Source organism: Kogia breviceps, chromosome 12 (assembly GCF_026419965.1).
Source record: "Kogia breviceps isolate mKogBre1 chromosome 12, mKogBre1 haplotype 1, whole genome shotgun sequence".
Taxonomy (NCBI): Eukaryota; Metazoa; Chordata; class Mammalia; order Artiodactyla; family Physeteridae; genus Kogia; species Kogia breviceps.
Genome location: NC_081321.1, coordinates 34,792,573 through 34,815,320, shown reverse-complemented (window position 1 = coordinate 34,815,320; position 22,748 = coordinate 34,792,573). Strand labels below are relative to the sequence as shown.

General features: G+C 36.9%; 1 protein-coding gene across 9 annotated transcripts in view; it reads right to left on the bottom strand.

Annotated features, from left to right (window-relative positions):
- TMEM117 (transmembrane protein 117) overlaps nucleotides 1-22,748 on the bottom strand; it is a 536,895-nt gene that overhangs the window by 356,247 nt on the left and 157,900 nt on the right. The window contains exon 1 of one of the 9 annotated variants that reach the window (XM_067009096.1): nucleotides 8,753-9,256. The exons of the other annotated variants lie outside the window; for them this stretch is intronic. Within the exon in view, the coding sequence (XP_066865197.1) occupies nucleotides 8,753-8,781 (29 nt within the window). The 5' untranslated portion in view covers nucleotides 8,782-9,256. Of the gene's footprint in view, nucleotides 1-8,752; nucleotides 9,257-22,748 lie in introns of those variants that run through there. 9 annotated transcript variants of the gene reach the window in all.

Genomic DNA, 22,748 nt, shown 5'->3' with positions numbered 1-22,748 from the left:
TATAACTCTTATGCTTTGAATGTTAATATGCTCACAGCCATTGACAGCTAGTGTGACAAATACACTTTGCACGGTTTTGGCCAATTGGTATTACTCTACCAAGCTAAAAATTTTCTTAACCAATGTGCATACTACCTTGTTAGGAGTTGAACATGCTTTGAAATATTTATTGTTCATTTAACTGTTTTGCCCTGTATTTGTGTGCAATGAAAACAGTTTTAATCCATAAGAGCTGAAAAAAAAAGATTTGCAAGTGACATTACACACCAAAATTTGTGAGATTCTGCTAATACTGTTGTAGAAATGTATAGAAATGTGTATAGCCTATAATGTATATAAAAGAAAAAAGCTGTAAATTAATGACCTAAATATCCTGTCAAAAAGTTATAAAACAGTAAAATAAATATGAATAAAATGGAAAAAGAAAATTAACATATGTTAGAGAAGAAATTAAAGAAATAGAAAACAAAGAAAAATTAGAGAGGATCAATACAGCCAAATGTTGGGTCTTTGGAATGTCTATAAAACTGATAATCCCTTGGAAAGACTAATCAAGAATAAAAGAGAAAAAGCAAAGGTAATAATGTTAGGAATAAAAAGGGACATCATTATAAAAATCTATAAATATTAACATTATAAGACTATTAGAACATTTATGATAATGAATTTGAAAATGTAAACAAAATTAATACACTTATAGAACAGTACAACAAAACTGACATAAGGAAAAAAATTTTTCAACAGTCTTATAACTACTAAAGAAATTAAATCTGTAATTAAATTTTTTTCCCAACAAAATTTCAAGCCTAGATACTTTCATTGGGAAATACCACTAGCATTTAGAGAAAAAAAATAAAGCCATCTTTATACAAACTCTTCCAGAGAATAAGTAAAAAGGGAAATTTTCCCAACTTACTTTGGGTCAGCATAACCTTGATACTAAATTCTGATAAGAAATTGATGCAAAAGGAAAATTAGAAGTCAGTTTTGCCTGTGGACATAAACGCAAATATCCTAAACAAAATATCAGCCAACTACATCCAGTAATACATATAATGAACAGAACACTGATCAATTTGGGATTTTTCCCTGAAGGCCTAGCACTTTGGGTTTTATAGTCAATAATCATGTAAGGGATTGGAGACAAAGCCTATGGACTATGAAAATTAGCTAGTAAAACTATAGACTACTGAACAAAGTAAGAATTTTGAAAAAGTAATACCCTCTACAAAATAATGAACTAGAAAATAAAATACACCCTACAAAAGAGAATGAGAGGAAAAAAAGTGTATTTGTCTTGAATACGGATGGAGGTGAGGGATTTGGAGACTGATTTCACAATATTTGTGTGGTCAAAAAAAGCTCAAGCCGAGATACTGATATCAAGTAATCCAAGGTTGCTAGAGGCTACACTTATGCATGAAGCAAACTCAAATTCTCTCAGCAGTAAAGCACTTGAAATGCAAAGCTCAAAAAAGTCCATGGATTCTAAGTTCAAGCGTATGTATTATACTAACATGAGGAAATAAACAACGAGAATACAGAAATAGCAGGAAACAACAACAAAATCAGGCAAAAATTGTTGAAATTATATTCAGTATGTAATCTAATATAAAATAACTATGTTTAATGATATTTGAAGACATTTTTTGCAAAGATTTTAAGAGATTATTAAAAATAAGTGAATAAACCACAGCAGATTTCCCCTCAAAAAACTAATAGAATTTTAGGAACCAAAAGGTATAATTATAAATGTGAAGAAAAATGAATAGGCTAAAAGGAAAATTATATGTAGCTGAAAGGAGAATTAGTGAAATGGGATATAAATATGAAGACATTACTCAGAGGTAGTAAAGAAACTTAATGTGGTCAGAGAACACTGCTTGCATGATACAGATTCTGTGAAGTTTTCTGAGACTTGTTTTATAGCTGACCTATTAAATGGCCAATTTTTGTAAATATTCCATGTGATTTGAGAATACTATATATTCTTAAATTATTCAATGGAGTAATCTGTTTTCTTCCAGTAGATCAAGTATCTAATTATGTTGTTCATGTACATTTATTTTTGTGGTGTACTTATTTTTCCATGTCTCCTTTTACTTCTGTTAATCATTGTTCTCTGTATTTTGATGCTATGTTATTAGGTATGTGACAAAATACTCCTGGCAAGTTTAACATTTTTTGCTACATAGTATATGATCATCTCAATAGATACAGAATAATCATATCATAAAATTTAACACCCAAGGAAACAAATTCTTATCTATGAATAAAAGAAAACTTTTTGTCTAACTAAGAAGATATCAAAAAGAAACAAAATCTTAAATCACTCATTGAAAATCAGAAGCAAGACATTTTCCCTTACCACTAAAATTTAACATTGTATTGGAGGTTCATGTCAATGCAATAACAGAGCAATAAGATATAAAATATGTAAAGATTGGAAGTGAAGAAATAAAACTGTCATTATTTACAGATCATAGGATTGTCTACAAAGAAGCCAAGAAGAATGTACATATAAATTATTCAAATTATGAATAGATTTTACCCAGTTTGCCAGATATAAGGACATTACGTAAAACTTAAATGCATTCCTACACACTAACAAAAAAAAGTGTTAGAAAACTTAATTTCATAAAGCGAGAAAAGATATGTAGAATAGTCACACAAAACAGAAAGAACCTAGACAGTGGTATTCTGGAGTTGGTATATACCGCTTGCAAAAACTCATTGTTAAATTTTCAAGAATTGTGCAAGCCAATTGTTAAGCAAAGCCATTGTTTAAAATTAAATTATATAAATGTATAATTAAATATTCAGTTATGTTATTAAATTTTACAATTATTTGTATAGCTGATTCATTTTGTCATACAGCAGAAACTAACACACCATTGTAAAGCAATTATACTCCAATAAAGATGTTAAAAACATTTTACAATTATCTATGACCTTGAGTTTATTTACATCTATTGTTTCTGTCTGGTGAGAATACTATAATTGTGTGCTACTTCACATCTCTTCCCAACTCTGCATTCACATTAGTAGCTTGAAATTGGCCATGGTAGGATAATTTACACCATGGAAATTAGCAAACTCTACAAATCATTCCCCTTCTCCCCTACCCCAGAAGGCCTATTGTTAAACATTTACCAGCATATCACTGAACCATGGAATAAATCTCTCAAAAGATGTTAAAGATCTTCATGGAGGATATTATAAAAGTTAATTTATTGAGTACCTACTGTGTACCAGGAACTATTCCAGGAAGTAACTAAACAGATAAAAGTCTGCTCTCATTTATATTATATCAAGGAGAAACAATATGTAATATGGGGTTAAACACTATGGGAGTAAAATAAAAGCATTGCAGGAGAGGACAGGGGTTATAATTTTAAGTAGGCTGGACAGGGAATACCTCACTGAGAAGAAGAAAATTAAAGAACAGAATAAAGAGAGGAAAAAACTAAACAAATGGAAAAGAGCAACACATTCACATGTTACAACTCCAAATTCTGAAACATAGAACTTCACCACAAATTTATCTATACGTGGATTGTGGTACCAATAAAAATCTCAAAAGTTTTTGGTAGAACTTGATAATCTAATTCAAAAATTTACAAGAAAGAGCAAGGTCCAAGAATAGCCAAGATTTCTGATGAAGAGCAAGGTTGAGAACTTTTACTTTATTAATAATTTATTATAAAGCTATAGTAACTAAGATAACATGGCATTAGCAGAGAGTCATAATAAGAGTCCAGAAACAAATCCTCACAAATTTGGAAAATTCATACATGCCAGAAATAGCATTAAAGATTGGCTGGGAAGGGCAGGGGGTACCTAGTATAACTAGTGCTTAGACGAAGAGGTATTCTTATTTAAAAACAAAATGAGCAAACAAAGAAAACTGGATCTATATCTCACACCATACATAAAAATTAATTTAAAATGTAATAAGAACTTAAATGTGAAAAAAGAAAGCTTTAATGCAGACCTAGAGAATGAACTTGAGGACATGGTGAGGGGGAAGGGTAAGCTGGGAAGAAGTGAGAGAGTGGCATAGACTTATATATACTACCAAAGTAAAATAGACAGCTAGTGGGAAAGAGTCGCATAGCACAAGGAGATCAGCTCAGTGCCGTGTGACCACCTAGAGGGGTGGGATAGGGACGGTGGGAGGGAGATGCAAGAGGGAGGAGATATGGGAATATATGTATATGTATAGCTGATTCACTTTGTTATCAAGCAGAAACTAACAAACCATTGTAAATCAATTATACTCCAATAAAGATGTTTAAAAAAAAAGAAAGCTTTAAAATATACAGAAGAAGACACGAGAATATCTTCATGATCTAAATTTACAGAGGATTTCTTAAACAAGAAATATAAACACATAATCTGTGGAGAAAAATAGTTAATAAACTCAACTACATTAAAATTAAGAACTTTTGTTCATCACAAGAACAAGCAACAAAGTGAAAACCAAACCACAATAAAATTATATGACAACTGGGATTTGCTTGATGGATGGGGAGTGGATTGTGGGTTGAGATACAGATGAAACAAGAGTAACCACATACTGAGGAGGAAATTGATACTGTTATTGCCAGGCAATGGTTACCTGGGCTCAGGGCACAATCCTTTCTACTTTTGTGTGTTTGAAACGTTTCATAAGAAAAGATCTAAAAGGCCACAAATTTGAAGAAATTATTAATGACACATATATCTAGAAAAGAAGATTAACCTCCAAAGCATTTGAAGAACTCCTAAAAATTTTAATAAAAAAAATAAAGAATTCAATCACATAAAAAGGGTGGGGGCGAGAGACATGAAAATTTTCCACAGAAGAATATGAGATATCAATAAGCATAAAAAGAGACACTCAACTCCATCTATAGTCAAGGGAATTAAAATTAAAACCCCTAGCAGATGTCATATTACACCTACCAGGTGGGCAAAAACTTAAAAGTATGATGATGATGTGAATAAATAAGAACTGATCTACAGCTGATAGGAATGTAAATTGGAACAGTCAATTTGGAGAATAATTTGCTGTTATCTAACAAAGTGGAGATGCCCATAACCTACAACTTACAATTTGACTGCTACTAATATTTGCTATCTGTACATATGTACACAAAGAGACATGTAAAAGAATATTCTTATCAACAATGTTTGAAATGGCAAAAAAACTGCAAACAACCAAAATTTCCGCTAAGAACAGAAAGGATAAATTATGTGTGGCATTTTCCTCCAATGTGATACAGTATTGAAAATGAATAAACCTTAGTCATGAACAACAATATACATCTCAGACAAAATAAGTTGAGTGAAGAAAAGCAAGTCTTGGAAACATACATTATTCATATTAAGTTCCAGAAATTCAAAAATAAATAGTATATTCATTTAAATGCATTTATATGTGATAAAATATGAAGAAAATCAAACGATTATAAACAAAAAATTCATATGGAAATTTCCCCAGCGCAGGGAGTGGTGGGTGGGGGGTGCCCAGAGAGTGCGTCAGGATGTTGCTAAGGTCCTGTGCTTAAGCAGAGTGGTGGGTAGAGGATTGTTCCTTTCATTATTATTCTTTAAACTTGCAAATACTTTATATACTCTGCTACATGATATGTTTTATAATACCTATACTGAATCTAGAAAGAGTAATATACATAGCAATTTTGGTGGGACAGTTGTTCTCACTGCAAGGTGAGAAGATAATCTTTTATTTTTACAATTGGGGTATAGTTGTTTTACCATACTGTGTTAGTTTCTACTGTACAGTGAAGTGAATCAGTCATATGTATACATATATCCCCTCTTTTTTGGATTTCCTTCCCATTTAGGTCACCACAGAGCACTGAGTAGAGTTTCCTGTGCTATACAAGAGGTTCTCATTAGTTACCAATTTTATACTTAGTAGCAACACTGTATATATGTCAATCCCAATTTCCCAAGTCATCCCACCACCATACCTTTCCCCTTTGGTATCCATACCTTTGTTCTTCCAAAATGTAGCAGAGGGAGTAACTCTCCCAAACTCATTCTATGAGACCACCATCACCCTGATACCAAAACCAGACAAAGGTCACAAAAAAGAAAACTACAGGCCAATATCACTGATGAACATGGATGCAGAAGTCCTCAACAAAATATTAGCAAACAGAATCCAACAGCACACATTAAAAGGATCATATAGAGTGATCAAGTGGGGTTTATCCCAGGAAGGTAAGGATTCTTCAATATACGCAAATCAATCAATGTGATACACCATATTAAAAAACGGAAGGATAAGAACCATATGATCATCTCAAGAGATGCAGAAAAATCTTTTGACAAAATTCAACACCCATTTATGATAAACACTCTCCACAAAGTAGGCATAGAGGGAACCTATCTCAACATATTAAAGGCCATATATGACAAACCCACAGACAACATTGTTCTCAATGGTGAAAAACTGAAAACATTTCCTCTAAGATCAGAAAGAAGAAAAGGTTGCCTACCCTTACCACTATTATTCAACTTAGTTTTGGAAGTTTTAGCCACAGCATTCAGAGAAGAAAAAGAAATAAAAGGAATCCAAATCAGAAAGGAAGACGTAAAACTGTCACTGTTTGCAAATGACATGATACTATACATAGAGAATCCTAAAGATGCTACCAGAAAACTACTAGAGCTAATCAGTGAATCTGGTAAAGAAGCGGGATACAAAATTAATGAACAGAAATCTCTTGCATTCCTATACACTAATAAGGAAAAATCTGAAAGAGAAATTAAGAAAACACTCCCATTTACCATGGCAACAGAAAGAATAATTTACCTAGGAATAAACCTAAGGAGACAAAAGACATGTATGCAGAAAACTATGACACTGATGAAAGAAATTAAAGATGACACAAACAGATGGAGAGATATACCACGTTCTTGGATTGAAAGAAGCAACATTGTGAAAATGACTATAGTACCCAAAGCAATCTACAGATTCAATGTAATCCCTATCAAATTTCCAATGGCATTTTTCACAGAACTACAACAAAAGATTCCACAATTTGTATGGAAACACAAAAGACCTTGAATAGCCGAAACAATTTTGTGAAAGAAAAACAGAGCTGGAGAAATCAGGCTCCCAGACTTCAGCCTATTACTACAAAGCTACAGTAATCAAGACAGTACGGTACTGGCACAAAAACAGAAATATAGATCAATGGAACAGGATAGAAAACCCAGAGAGAAAACCAGGCACATATGGTCACCTTATTTTGGATAAAGGAGGCAAGAATATACAATGGAGAAAAGACAGCCTCTTCAATAAGTGGTGCTGGGAAAACTGGACAGCTACATGTAAAAGAATGAAATTAGAACACTTCCTAATACCATACACAAAAATATACTCCAAATGGATTAAAGACCTAAATTTAAGGCCGGACACTATAAAACTCTTAGAGGAAAACATAGGCAGAACACTCTGACATAAATCACAGCAAGATCCTTTTTGACCCACCTCCCAGAGGAATGGAAATAAAAACAAAAATAAACAAGTGGGACCTAATGAAACTTATAACACTTTTGCACAGCAAAGGAAACCATAAACAAGATGAAAAGACAACCCTCAGAATGGGAGAAAATATTTGCAAATGAAGCAACTGACAAAGGATTAATCTCCAAAATATACAAGCAGCTCATGCAGCTCAATATCAAAAAAACAAACAACCCAATCCAAAAATGGGCAGAAGACCTAAATACACATTTCTCCAAAGAAAATATACAGATTACCAACAAGCACATGAATGGATGCTCAACATCACTAATCATTGGAGAAATGCAAATCAAAACTACAGTGAGGTATCACCTCACATCAGTCAGAATGGCTATCATAAAAAAATCTACAAAGAATAAATGCTGGAGAGGGAGGGTATGGAGAAAAGGGAACTCTCTTGCACTGTTGGTGGGAATGTAAATTGATACAGCCACTATGGAGAACAGTATGGAGGTTCCTTAAAAAACTAAAAATAGAGCTACCATATGACTCCAGCAATCCCACTACTGGGCATATACCCTGAGAAAACCATAATTCAAAAAGTGTCATGTACCAAAATGTTCATTGCAGCTCTATTTACAATAGCCAGGGCATGGAAGCAACCTAAGTGTTCACCAACAAATGAATGGATAAAGAAGATGTGGCACATATATACAATGGAATATTACTCAGCCATAAAAAGAAACGTAATTGAGTTATTTGTAGCGAGGTGAATGGATCTAGAGACTGTCATACAGAGTGAAGTAAGTCAGAAAGAGAAAAACAAATACCGTGTGCTAACGCATATATATGGAATCAATTAAAAAAATGGTTCTGATGAACCTAGGGGCAGGGCAGGAATAAAGATGCAGGCATAGAGAATGGACTTGAGGACACCAGGAGCGGGAAGGGTAAGCTGGGACAAAGTGAGAGAGTGGCATGGACATATTACGCTACCAGATGTAAAATAGATAGCTAGTGGGAAGCAGCCATGTAGCACAGGGAGATCAGCTCAGTGCTTTGTGACCACCTAGAGGGGTGGGATAGGGAGGGTGGGAGGGAGATGCAAGAGGGAGGGGATATGGGGATATATGTATGCATATAGCTGACTCAGTCTGTTATACAGTAGAAACTAACACACCATTGTAAAGAAATCTATACTCCAGTGAAGATGTTAAAAAAAAAACAACTCAAGAGACCCTCCACAGTCTCTACAACTGCCAGCTTTACCTTTCTAGTGTGATTCTAGTTGTTTTCATCTGTTATCAAATGACATTCACACAGAGGGAATGAAGGATCCCATTCTCGCCCACTGAAGGTTTTATCAGGCATAGCAGGTTTAGCTCATTGCAAGGCCTCAACACTGTAGCACTGCCAGCAGGCGAAAGTCATCTAAATGTAACCCAGATTGAGAATAATGATAAAGATCATGGACTTTAAAGAACGAGCATATTTCAGTTTAAAATGCTAGGTTATGGTAACAGCAATGAATGAGAACAATCAGTTCAGTATTAAGCCTGAACTAATGCAGTTGTCTTCTGTCCAGTCTCCCTGCTTCAAGTTTCTTTAATCAGTCCATTCTATGTATATTTCTAGGTAAATATAATACTGTGTCTTAATGATCAGCATATGATTGTTTCCTCACTAGACCATGTTTCTTGAGTGCTGGAGCGATACTTTATTCATCTTCAAATGCCAGCATCAGGCATATAGTAAACAGTTAATAAATACAAAATGAACAAAATCCTAATCGCAATACATAAACATTCATATCCTCAACTCCTCTGTTTTCACAGGTGAGAAAATTGAGACCATGAAGACTTCTCAAATACCTAGAGAGTTGTTTTGTTTGAAACTTTATTTTTTTAAATATATATAATATAGTACCTTCTTACAAAGTTCACGTTTTTCAAAATGTAAAATAATCATTCATTTTAATTTTCTGAATTTTGATTTTATTTTAGTTTGATTTGTTGAGTGGATAACTCTGGTAGGTTTTCAACCACTAAAATTTTATGTGAGCCTTCTCTCTTAAGCAATATTTTTGAGCCCAAGACTAAAGTCTGCCATAGCTACCAAAAACAAAACTATGCATCTGCAGAATTCTAACATGACTTTAGGAGCAATCACCATAAACCTAACTGCACTTAAAGCCATACATATGTTTTAATTAATTTGGACTAATTTAACAATGATTATTTATATTGATTATATCTATTATTTTATTATTTATATCTGTTATTTAACTCTAATACTAATACAATAACATGCAAAGCCAAATGTTACTGATTTACCTCCGAGGCCGCTGAAACCCAGGACAGAACCCCTGTTTTCATCACTCTCAATGTTTGGCCCCTGTGAATTTCTTTTACTTTCTTATGGTCTCAGCTACTAACATAAGAGTATGTTTGCTGTTTCTTTTTCTTTCTTTCTTTTCTTTCTTTTTTTTTTTTTGTGGTACGCGAGCCTCTCACTGTTGTGGCCTCTCCCGCTGCGGAGCACAGGCTCCGGACGCGCAGGCTCAGCGGCCATGGCTCACGGGCCCAGCCGCTCCGCGGCATGTGGGATCTTCCCGGACCGGGGCACGAGCTCGTGTCCCCTGCATCGGCAGATGGACTCTCAACCACTGAGCCATCAGGGAAGCCTCTGTTTGCTGTTTCTTATCCAGCATTTCTAGACATTTGCAGCAGGAGGGTTTCTCCGATGTAAAATCTGTCATAATGTAGTAAGTGGAAGTACAGGTTTGCCCCACTATCCAAAAGTAGAGCATTCCTGTGAAACCTTTCGAAAGCTGAAAAAATGCAAAGTGAAGAAGCAGTTACCTTAGGACACATCCTGCTAACGGATGCACAAAATAAATCAAGAAAAAGCACTGATGCTCACAGACACATTTCAAAGCTATGGTGTCTTGATGCTGAGATGCTACCTGCAATTCCCAGGAAAGGAGTTTGGCACTGGCTCTCTTGCTGCCTGGGGTGTGTGCTGTCTCCATAATGACTCACTGCAACAAAACAAACCCTAAACGCTATTTTCACTTTCACCTTCTTCATAAAAGCAAGATTCTTTTGTTAGTGAAAACAGGTGCCAATGTCAGTCTTTCATTAAAGTGAAGCAGTGTAAAGGAAACCTTTGAAAAGCAGGAAATGGCTGTGTAACCTCTTTCCTAAGAAGGAATGAATTTTCCATCTCCTTATTTTTCTCATCTTTCTTTTGTTGAGTTATTTAAAAAGGCACACAGTGCTCTAAGATTACCAGCATCACAGAATGAATGGATAATACCATAATGACACAAATGATCTTTGCTGTTGACCAGGTAGACGAGAATCACAAAAACCAAAATCAGTACATTTCTTTCTACACTGAACTGAAGAAAACTTCAAGCTCTATTAATGGCCTTTGATTCTGTCTTGAGAAACTCACCAGCATCCTTAAGCTGAGGTGAGTTGAGAACACCCATTTGGCAGAGCCCCATCCAGTCCATTACCCTTCTCCAATTAAGGAGAGTTACAGTAAAAGCATTTTTATTAGATTCTCTGGTCATCCTTGAAGGAGATAGAAGAAACCTGGAAGCTGATGTCAAAATATGCTTCTACACTTAGAAAATCCTTTCTGGTGAAGAGATTAAGAGAATTACCCTAAAATCTGGAGACCACTGTTAAGGAAATATTTGGATCCCAATCACGCCACTGCGTGGCCTTTGGCAAACCACTCCATAATTTTAAGACCTCAGTTATTTCATCTGTTAGCTGAGGAAAATGGCTGAGGGAAATAGGGAAATGCCCTACAGCTATGATTTAGTATGGTATGGCGAGCTGCGTCTGACCAGCAGAATAACAGTCGCCACACGCTAGATTCTTCTCGTATCACACTTTATTGGAGTACAGCTTGGTTATGAAAAGATGGAAGGAAGACGCCGCAGCCTTAAAGGCAGCTGCCTATATAAGATTCGGGGTACCGTGCAAGTCTCTGACTGGTTCATATCGAAGGCATGGCCACGCGTCACCTTCGGATTGGTTACTGCTTCAAAACCTTGTTAGCATATTCCAACGCATGCGCACTGGCTACATGATGGATGACTCAGCTTTTTCTATCCTGCTTTGCGGCAACGCTTTGCCGCGCCCCACAGTATGGTTCTATCAAGGACATACTATGGAGACAATCAAAGGATCAATTTGCAGAAATGGCATGTTATCACAGAATAAATCTAAACATGAACACTAATTGATTCATTGATTCATTCACCTCATGTCTATGTTCTAGCCATACAGGCATGTATGGAAATATATAATATTTTTTAAAATAACAATAACCTATACCTTGTCAAACTGCTTATTGACAGTAAATAACAGGTAGATACTTCAAATACATATAGAAAACCTAAGAGTGCGTTAACATCTAACTCTAAACCTGACAGAAGGACCCTAGAGGCCCGGATTCACACACAAGTCATCTCTATATTTGAACAGTTTCATTAAAACCACTTGTAAGGCATACTGACTAACAGTATGCTTGAAGTTCTAGAACGTAACCCTCTACCATTCACTCAGTCAGTCACTGTTAAGGAATTTGATTAACAAATTCCTTAGTAATAAATTTCTTAGTAATAAACCAGAGAGATAAAGACAAATACTGCATGGTATCACTTATATATGGAAACTTAAAAAAAAAGAAAGAAAGAAAGTCAAACTCATAGAAACAGAAAGTAGAAAAGTGGTTGCGAGGGGCTAGAAAGTGAAGGAAGTAGGTTGGTAAAAGGGCACAAACTTTCAACTATAAGATGAATAAGGTCTGAAGATCTAATGTGCAATATTGGGGACTATAGTTGATGACACTGTGTTGTATAATTGAAATTTGCTAAGAGAATAGAACTTAAATGTTTTCAAAAAAAGAAATTTGATTAAAATGTGGCAGGTTGACATCATGTGCCTCCTCATGTGATACTGTGAGAAGGAAACTTCTCTCAGGTAATATTCCTGACAAAAATGCACTGCCTGAATCCAATCATGTGGAAACATCAGATAAACCCAAATTTACAGATACTCTACAACATTATTGAACTATCCTCTCTTAAAAGGTCAAGGTGATAAAAAGCTAAGGATTCATTTGATGTTAAAGGAGAATAAAGAGATGTGATATCTAAATGCAATGTGTGATCTTGGCTTGCATCTTGGACTGGTTAAACAATTGCTATGATAGACATTGATGGAACTGTTGTCAAAATTTGGATGTGGACTGTGGATTAACCATTAATATCATATCAGTGTTAAGTGTCCGATCTTTACAATTGGCTTGCGTTTTTAAGCAACAACAACAAAAAAATGTCCTTAAAGGGACATTTTTAGAAAGTAAAACTGAAGTATTTAGGGGTTTATACATAATAAGAATAGGTATATATAAAGAGAAAATGATTGGGAGAATACAGCAATCATGGTAATAGTGAATCTAGATATCTGGGAGTTCTACTATTACAGCAACTTCTTTACAAGTTTTAAATTATGTCAAATAAATGGCTAAGAAAATAACTGAATGTATATTAACCAGTCAAGGATCTGGGAATATAAAAATGTTTCAGGCAGACATGGTGCCCACCTTCATGACTGTAGAGGAGAAACACATTTTTTAAAAAGTAAAATATACTATAATTATAAATTGTTGTAGGTGCTATGAAGAAAACCCACAGTACTTAAATAAGAAATAATAGAAGTAGGTGGAAGGTGGGAACCAGTGGGAACCAATGATATAAAGGTCAGGGTAATGTCTTTCTGAGAAAGTGACATACAAGCACAGACACATGAAAACCTCAGGAAAAGCAACAAAGGCATATGGGATAGTATGTGTTAAGGTCATGAAGTGGGTCTCAGGTTTTTAACCAGTGCCTAAACTTACAAGGAAACACAGGGGGAGAAAAAAGTATGGCAGCAGGGAGCCAAAGCAGCAGGAGTACAAAATCAGAATAGCCTATGGTATTATCTTGGACATATGGACATGCGTCAAACAAAGTATTGATAATACCACTGTAGACATCTAGAAAATAGCCACAGTGAGGAAAAAGCCCGTACTTCTCATCTAAGTGAAAGAGTTAGAATAATCACAAGGCCAAGAAGTGATAAGTTATAGACTAACAGGGTCGCTTGCTGCGGCCTCACACTAGTCAATATGCTTTACCATGAAAAAGGTGGAAAAGCTTTCTGGTCCCACAGTGATTTGTGTTGACAACTAAAGAGTAATCACTCTCGGAGTCATCTTTGAAAGGGAAGGACAGGTGACCTGGGCAATCTGAAATTTCCTCCAAATGGATATGTAAGTGGTCCATGAAGAGATGGATATCCTTTTGACGGTACCTGAATTTCATAATATTTCAATTAAGAATTGCAGCTGTGCAATGAATCTAAATTTGGAATTATATCACATATGTAATTGACAGAAGATTTGAAATACCATCTGTTTTCATATTTAAACTTCAGAAATCTTCTCTAGAAATGTTCCTTTTCTCAAGGAAAGAAGATTCTTTAATACAAATTTAGTAGAATAAAATATGAGGTGTTCCAACAGGCTGCCAGCATCATTTTTTTCCCTAAAATCCAACATCTGAATTCTCTAATTGTCCCAGCATTTCATTACTAAATGTTCCTAAACTCATGAAAAGTCTTTTCAACACCAATCAATAGAGCAATGAAAAATGAGGAATTTCTCTCTGCATTCTTGTTTTTTACATTTAAATAAGTGAATTCAATTCTAACATGTACTCATTTCTCCGTATCTTTCATTTACCCTCATAGTCTATTTTCCTAAATTTCCACATGAGTTAAAGTCTCAACTCTGCCTATTTCTATATTAGCAGAAGGAGAAGGCTGACTAGGATGTATATTTCTGAAAAGTTAAACAAATCTCAACTTTACCTAGTTCCTTCTTAAGTGAAAATCAGCATTGCATGAATCAACACTGTTGCATACTCCTTGCTTATGATGGTCAAACGCTCCTAGGCTTTATCTGTTCAACTTGCCTTCTCCCTCATTGTTTGATGATGTTGATGATGATGATGATGAAAAATTAAGTCTTTAATGTATGGCAATATTTTGCAGGCGTTTCTTCATCTACTCCTTACAACCATTTGAGCATTACAATCTCCATTCTATACAACAGGAAAAACTAAAGCCTAGCAAAATCAAATTATTTGTCTAAGGTCATTCATTCATTTAGTTACTATGTAGTGAGCCCTATAATATAAGTGGTGGGGCAACCTATTCACCTTTTAGTTGTATCTGGAAATCTAACTAATCAGTCTATATTTCGGAATGGATAAAGAATATGGGTGTATATATATATATATATGTATGTATATATGCATAGATATTCAAAGGTATGTATGTGTGTGTGTATATATATGTATATATATATTCAAAGATACAATATTTTATACCTATACTGACTAATGGTTAACGTAATTACCCATATGTTAAGAAAAAATCAAGTAGGAAATGTTTGGGTAAATTTGTCTCTCAATCACCATAATCCCTTGACTTCTTTTCATCTGTTATTTGTTCTCCCCCACTCCTTTGCTTCCTCCCTTCCTTCCTTCCTTGCATTTATTCAGCTGTATCCTGCTTTCTTCCCCCAAAGATTTATAGCATGGCTATCTGTCATATAACACACATTAAATAAACTCCTTGCTTTTGTTTCTTAATAACTTGTTTTCATCAGTGCATGCGGTCAATCTATGCTCTCCAAACTAGTGGTCCCCAGCTTTTATGGCACCGGGGACCGGTTTCATGGAAGACACTTTTTCCGTGGACTTGGTGGGGGGATGGTTTTGGGATGATTCAAGTGCATTACATTTATTGTGCACTTTATTTCTATTATTATTACATTATAATATATAATGAAATAATTGTACAACTCACTGTAATGCAGAATCAGTGGGAGACCTGAGCTTCTTTTCACTTGCCACTCACTGATAGGGTTTTGATATGAGTCTGCAAGCAGTTGACTTATTATGGTCTCTGTGCAGTCAAACCTCTCTGCTAATGATAATCTGTTTTTGCAGCCACTCCCCGGTGCTAGCATCACCACCTCAGCTCCACCTCAGATCATCAGGCATTAGATTCTCACAAGGAGCGTGCAACCTAGATCCCTCATATGCGCAGTTCATGGTAGAGTTCGAGCTCCTATGAGAATCTAATGCCGCTATTGATCTGACAGAAGGCGAAGCTCAGGCGGTAATGCCAGTGATGGGAAGTAGCTGTAAATACAGATGAAGCTTCGTGTGCTTGCCTGCCACTCACCTCCTGCTGTGCAGCCGAGTTCCTAACAGGCCAAGAACCAGTACTGGTCCATGGCCCAGGGGTTGCGGACCCCTGCTCTAAACCATTCATCACAGAAATAAACACTGTAAGGTTAAGGAGCGCTCCCTTTCGCATCTGCCTATCCAGCAATAATATTTTTATCGTATACATTGTCCAGGTCACCTTATTTTTATTTCTTCATTTTCCATCAGTCATTTCTGTTGCTCAGCATGTAGTCTAAGTAGATGTATGAATTGACTTCATTTTAGCTACATTGTCTTTGCTGTAACCCCCTTAATGCAGTGCACCAGACCAAGTGTACACACCTTCTAATAGCTGCACTTAGCAGTGTTGTGCATTGGCTCACAAAGAGCAAATGTCAAAAGTTCATTGTGTATTCTGATCCCACTTTACCATGCTAGTCTTCTGGAAAGGGCTTCCCATCCTCATGTGGATAGTTTTAGGAAGACTAAGTAACCTCACTGTTGCTATTCAAGCACAGTCTCTGCTTTTTTCTATTAAGAGGAGGGGCTTCATCAATCCAACATGACAAAAGGCATTCAGCATCATATTGAAGCCACTGAACTATAGTCTGATAATTAATCTGCTTTTTTTTTTGTAGTATTTTATTAGATGCCAGAACTCATTGATGTAATTCACTGTCTGGAAATTAAATTAAAACAGGAAGCTTACTTGTTTTTTTTAATCCATCTCTGTACTTGGGTAATATTTTTGTGGTTTAAGTATAATATATGTGAAGGCTACATATATATAAACCATGAGAAAGGGACATATGAGAATTATTTTGATCATTTGAGGGCATTTTTATTCTTAAGTATTATTTCCTTTTAATATTTCACACTATTCACATTTCAGAGTTGTCTTTCACATAAATGCAGAATTATTGCCCAAAGTCTTAATGGTTTTTTAGAACTGAGTATCACATACTCTGACACATCTTGCTTCTGTAATATGCTCACATGCCTCATGACACCTGTAAATGTCTTATATGATACTTGTACTTCACTTCTTTTTACCATTGAAACACATACATAATACACATTTATGTCTGCTCACTAGAAATATTTAAATGAGAATTCTTTTGATCCTCAGGGCAACCCTATGAAGGAAGTAGTATTGTTACCCTTATTTGGCAATAAAGAAAATGAGGTTCAGGGAAGTTCCCCTAGGTCACCTAAGTTGTATGGCCAAGATCTGAAGATAGAGTCTGTACTCTTCATTACACAGTGCTTTAGAGTTTACCAACTTATTTTATGCCTTTTTTGTCACCTCTGTATTGTCATGAGGTCAATAAAAAGGATTGTAAGTGGTATCATCATTATTTTATAGCTCTGAAACTGAACCTCAGAGAGGCTATGTGTCTTGTCCAAGGTCACACAGTAATAAATAGTCAAGGTTCAAACTCAAGGCTTCTGACTTTAACTCCTTTCACTATATCATGCTGCCTTTATTGTTCACATAAATCAACCAAATTACTATTTCACACCATGAAGGAATAACAATTATTAGCACATCATTTATATAGATTCATTTTTCTCCATGCCCAGACTAAAGCAAGCCTATCTGGTTTATTGTTTTTAAAAAATATACTCATAGATATACATCAGAGCATATGTGGTAAGTTTGAGGACTTGGGGGTTGATCAAGGAAGAGGCAGAGCCATGAGAGGCAGTAACACACAACATGCTTTATTGGACAGCATGAGAGTTGCTTAAGAGGGGAAGTTCCTCCCAACTACAGACCTTCCAGAGACAGCAGTGCTGGCCACCACTCAGAAGGGGAATAGGGCAAAGGACCTCATGGGGCAGGAGAAACTGGAGAGGGGATTTATGTGTCTAGATGATGTTGCTCAGCACCAAGGGGCAGAGTCTCTGGGTCAGAGAACTCCAAAGGGCAAGAGAGTTGGGGGTCTTTCATAGCTAGAGTCTGTTTTACCTATAGTTAGTAGATGTTAGGTGCAGTTTCATGGGTACGTAAAGTAGGCAGGCTCTAAATGGCTAAAAATATGCTTATTGGGGATATATTTAAAGCAACTGAGCTTCTATCATGTGAGCAAAATAAGAAGATACCACCTCTGAACCAAGAAGCTGGCTCTCCTTACCAGACACTGAATCTTCCAGTGCCTTGATCTTGGATCTTCCAGCCTCCAGAATGGGACATCAGTATTTTTTCCTGCCTTTGGACTTGAACTGAAATATCAGCTCTCCTAGGTCTCTAACCCGCCGAGTAGATTGTGGGACTTCTCAGCCTTCATAACTTGCTGTAGCACTAAGCACTGAGCCCCCTGAAGTAAGAAAGGATTGTGTGGCACTGATATGGTTTGAGGATCACCTACAAGGCTCCCCTGTCCCAATATATTTATCCTCAGGATCCCTTCCAGGATGCCACATTACAGTTGACTGTCCTGTCTTCTTGGGCTTCTCTTGGCTGTGACAGTTTCTCAGACTTTCCTTGTTTTTGAAGATCTTGACATTTTGGAAGAGTACTGGTCAGGAGGAGCTCAAGATGGCAGAATAGAAGGACATGGGCACATCCCTTCTTACAGAAACACCAAAACCACAACTAAACAACCATCAACAGAAAAACACTGGAACCTACCAAAAAAGATACCCTACATCCAAAGACAAAGAAGAAGCCACAAGTAGATGGTAGGAGGGGCACAATCACGATAAGAGCAAATCCTATACCCACTGGGCTGGCAACCCATGGACTGGAGAGCAATTGTACCACAGAGGCCCTCCCACAGGAGAGAAAGTCCTGAGCCTCATGTCAGGCTTCCCATCCTGGGGGTCCAGCAATGGGAGGAGGAGCACCCAGAGAATCTGGCTTTGAAAGCCAGCAGAGTTTGATCATAGGAAATCCACAGGACTGGGGGAAACAGAGACTCTACTCTTGGAGGGCACACACAAGGTCCTGTGTGCACCAAAACCCAGGGGGAAGAAAAGAAGTGACCCCATAAGAGACTGGGCCAGACCTACCTGCTAGCATTGGAGGGTCTCCTGCAGAGGTGGTGGGTGGCTGTGGCTCACTGTGGGGACAAAGACACTGGCAGCAGCATTTCTGGAGAGTATTCATTGGCATGAGCCCTCCCAGAGGCTACCATTAGCCCCACCCAACAGCCTGTAGGCTCCAGTGCTGGGACACCTCAGGCCAAACAACCAACAGGGAGGGAACACAGCCCCACCCATCAGCAGACAGTCTGCTTAAAGTTTTCTTGAGCATGGCTCTGCCCATCAGTGGATCAGACGACCTACCTCCACCCAACAGTGGAGTCCCTCCCAGCAGGAAGCCTGCAGAAGCCTCTTAGACAGCCTTATCCACCAAAGGGCAGACAGCAGAAGCAAGAAGAATTACAACCCTGCGTAGGTCGCAGGGAACTAAAACCACAATCACAGAAAGTTAGACAAAATGAAATGGCAGAGGAGTAAGTCCCAGAGGAAGGAACAAGATGAAACCCCAGAAGAACTAAGTGAAGTGTAGATAGGCAACCTACCAGAAAAAGAATTCAGAATAATGATAGTGAAGATGATCCAAGATCTCTGAAAAAGAATGGAGACAAGGATCAAGAAGATGCAAGAATTGTTTAACAAAGACCTAGAAGAACTAAAGAACAAACAAACAGAGATGAACAATACTTAACTGAAATGAAAAATACACTGGAAGGAATCAATAGCAGAATAACTGAGGCAGAAGAACAAATAAGTGATCTGGAAGACAGAATGGTGGAAATCACTGCCACAGAATGGAATAAAGGAAAAAGAATGAAAACAGGTGAAGACAGTCTAAGAGACCTCTGGGACCACATTAAACGCACCAACATTAGCATTATAGGGGTCCCAGAAGGAGAAAGAGAGAGAGGACCTGAGAAAATATTTGAAGAGATAATAGCTGAAAACTTCCCTAACATGGGAAAGGAAACAGTCACCCAAGTCACCAAGCAGAGAGTGCCAGGCAGGATAAACCCAAGGGGGAAAACACCAGACACGTAGAAAAGCAACTGAATGTATGAGAATTTGTTTGATGCCAGCTAACTATCCTAGCCTGGCATGAAGTGAACACAGAAGCCCTTGTTAGTCTAATTCGTACACAGACGCCATCTTTGGGTCATTTACATAATAATATACAAATCTCCACTCTAAAGACTGAATGTTAATTAATTTGTGCCATGGAAAAGAATAATAGTTAAACACATGAGTTTTACTCCTGTTTATATTTTTAACAAACAAGCTCATATGTTCTGCTCTGATTTCGGACTTCGAGTAGAAAGAAATAAATACCTGGGTTTTGCAAGCTTTGTAATTTCTATCACCAACCTCAATGGCACTATAAACCATGACATACACTTTTGGTTTAACAAACTGAGGAGTAAACTGAAGAACAATTTTGGATTTTGTCATTTCTATGTATTACAGTCTCCGTTGTGTTTTCAGCATTCTCCTAGACGGAGTAGAGATTGTGGACTAAGTTCTAGCTGCTAGCTAATTTTAGCAAACTGCCAACCCCTTAAAAATATCCATAAAATACCCTGACTATTGAGAACTCAGGAATGTTTGTAAAATCACTGGAGTTTAAATGAAAACTCCCTAGTCCCAAGTTTCAATTAGCATTCATAGCCTGGGAGTTTGCCCAGAATTTGAAGCATATTTACTTAAATATTCACACAAAACTTTAGGATTAAAAGGCATAAATGATAATGTTAGGCCAATTCCCTCAATTTATAGATGGGAGTTAATGATGTCCCAAGATCACAACGGTAAATGGCAGCCAATGATAGAAGTCAGGAGTCTTGAATTCAAAATGAGTTAGAGTTGTACTATGCCATGCTACCACTTGATAAATCTTTCACAGTTGATCTTTGACCACAGGAAGAATATACAGAAGGTAGTATGAGGCATAACACCATGTGTTCTTTTAGAACGTTGATTCTTGTCAGATGGGGCTCCATGTAATTTAAAGACATAAAATAACTCTGATTCACTGATTGTGATATCTGAATACTGCTAACACAGAAACTTACTATTTTCATTGAATGAGTTAAGCTGTTTCTCTAGCAGACTCACAGATATAGAGAATAAACTACTGGTTACCAGTGGGGGGAGGGGGGAAGGGCAATATAGGGGTTGGGGAGTAGGAGATATAAACTATTGGGTGTAAGATAGGCTCAAGGATGTATTGTACAACATGGAGAATATAACCAATATTTTGTAATGACTGTAAATGGAAAGTAACCTTTAAAAATTGTATTAAAAATTCTTTTTAAAAAGGTAAGCTGTTTCTTTTATCAAAGATATTATACATCGTATCATTGGATTTGTCCAAAAGACCTGGAATTCTTTAATCCCAGCTTTTTCTTTTTTGATATGTATATATAAATTTATTTTTGGCTGAGTTGGGTCTTTGTTGGTGTGCAGGCTTCCTCTAGTTGCAGCGAGCAGGGGTTACCCTTCATTGCAGTGCCGCAGGCTTCTCACTGAGGTGGCTTCTCTTGTTGCAGAGCAAGGGCTTTAGGCACACTGGCTTCAGTAGTTCTGGCACGTGGGCTCAGTAGTTGTGGCACATGGGCTCTAGAGCACAGGCTCAGTGGTTGTGGTGTACTGGCTTAGTTGCTCCACGGCACGTGGGATCTTCCCAGACCAGGGCTCAAACCTGTGTTCCGTGCATTGGCAGGTGGGTTCTTAACCACTGTGCCACCAGGCAAGTCTCCCAGTTTCTTCTTAATTCATTTTTAATAAGTGTAGTTAATAACTGCAAATTAAGAAAATGCTATTACTGACTAAAACATTTCCTATGCTAGAGTGGTAGAGGGATGAAGGATTTCTATTTGCTGAGTATTATCACCATCAGATTCTATCACAATGTGACAACAATCATTCTGTTCAAAGAACAGAACCTTCATTCAGTTCAAAGAAGCTAGGGGTTATCATACATGGAATGAGGAAAGTCAAAGCAGCTTAGGGGGATTCATTATTCATGTTCATAGAACCTTTATTAAAACACTTCTAGAGATATAATTCCATCTTTCAATAATTAGGAATGTATGCAGTATATAAGGCATCACTTGACTAGTTGGTAATCCATAAATATTTATGCTGATTGATGAACCTGCCATTTTAGAGAAATAAAAATTAATCCAAAATTATGTTTATGGACTAAATCATTACATAAAGCTTAAAATAATGACCACATTAAACTTGAACTTCTTTGTCAGAAGAAGTTCTTATTCAGAAGAAGATAAAAGAGGTAGATAAGGAGGAGGTGGAGAAATGTACACTGAAGAGAAATGCAGACCAGGTAATGAAAGATTTGGGTCCTGGTCCTGATTCCAGGGCTTATTAACAGTGCAAATGTAAATGAGTCAATATTCTCTCAGAGCCTCAGTTTCTAGGCTGCCTGTCTCTCTGGGGTGCTTTAGGTGAGCATGCTTAGGAAATATAATGGATCTTCCAGCAGAGAGAACTGCATGTATGCGATCACTGAGGGAAGTCTGACTGCTGTACAGATTTGCCTGAAATGATCTTTACCTCAGGTTTTTGCATGTTTCCCATTGTGGGGGAATGATGAGTCTAGTCACACCAGATGAACTTGTTCATCACCAGATGAACTTGCCCCAAGATCTGGAAAAAAAATGGCTGCCTTTCATCATATATCCCCATGGAAACAACAGTCTTCTATACAGAAATACAATTAAGCAAGCAAAAAACCTCCACAGGCAATTAGGATACATGAATCACCTCCTTCCCTGACCTCTGCCCAGAGCTGGGAACCACTGACTTAGATGAAGTCTACTTATGGTTAAGTGCAGCTACAAGAGTGAAGAGTTAATTATCAAGAGTACCTTCTGGATAAAATAATTGATAAGGTCCTTGGAGTTGTTGTTCAAGACATATTATATGCAGTTAGAAGAGTTCATAGTAGCAGTAGTC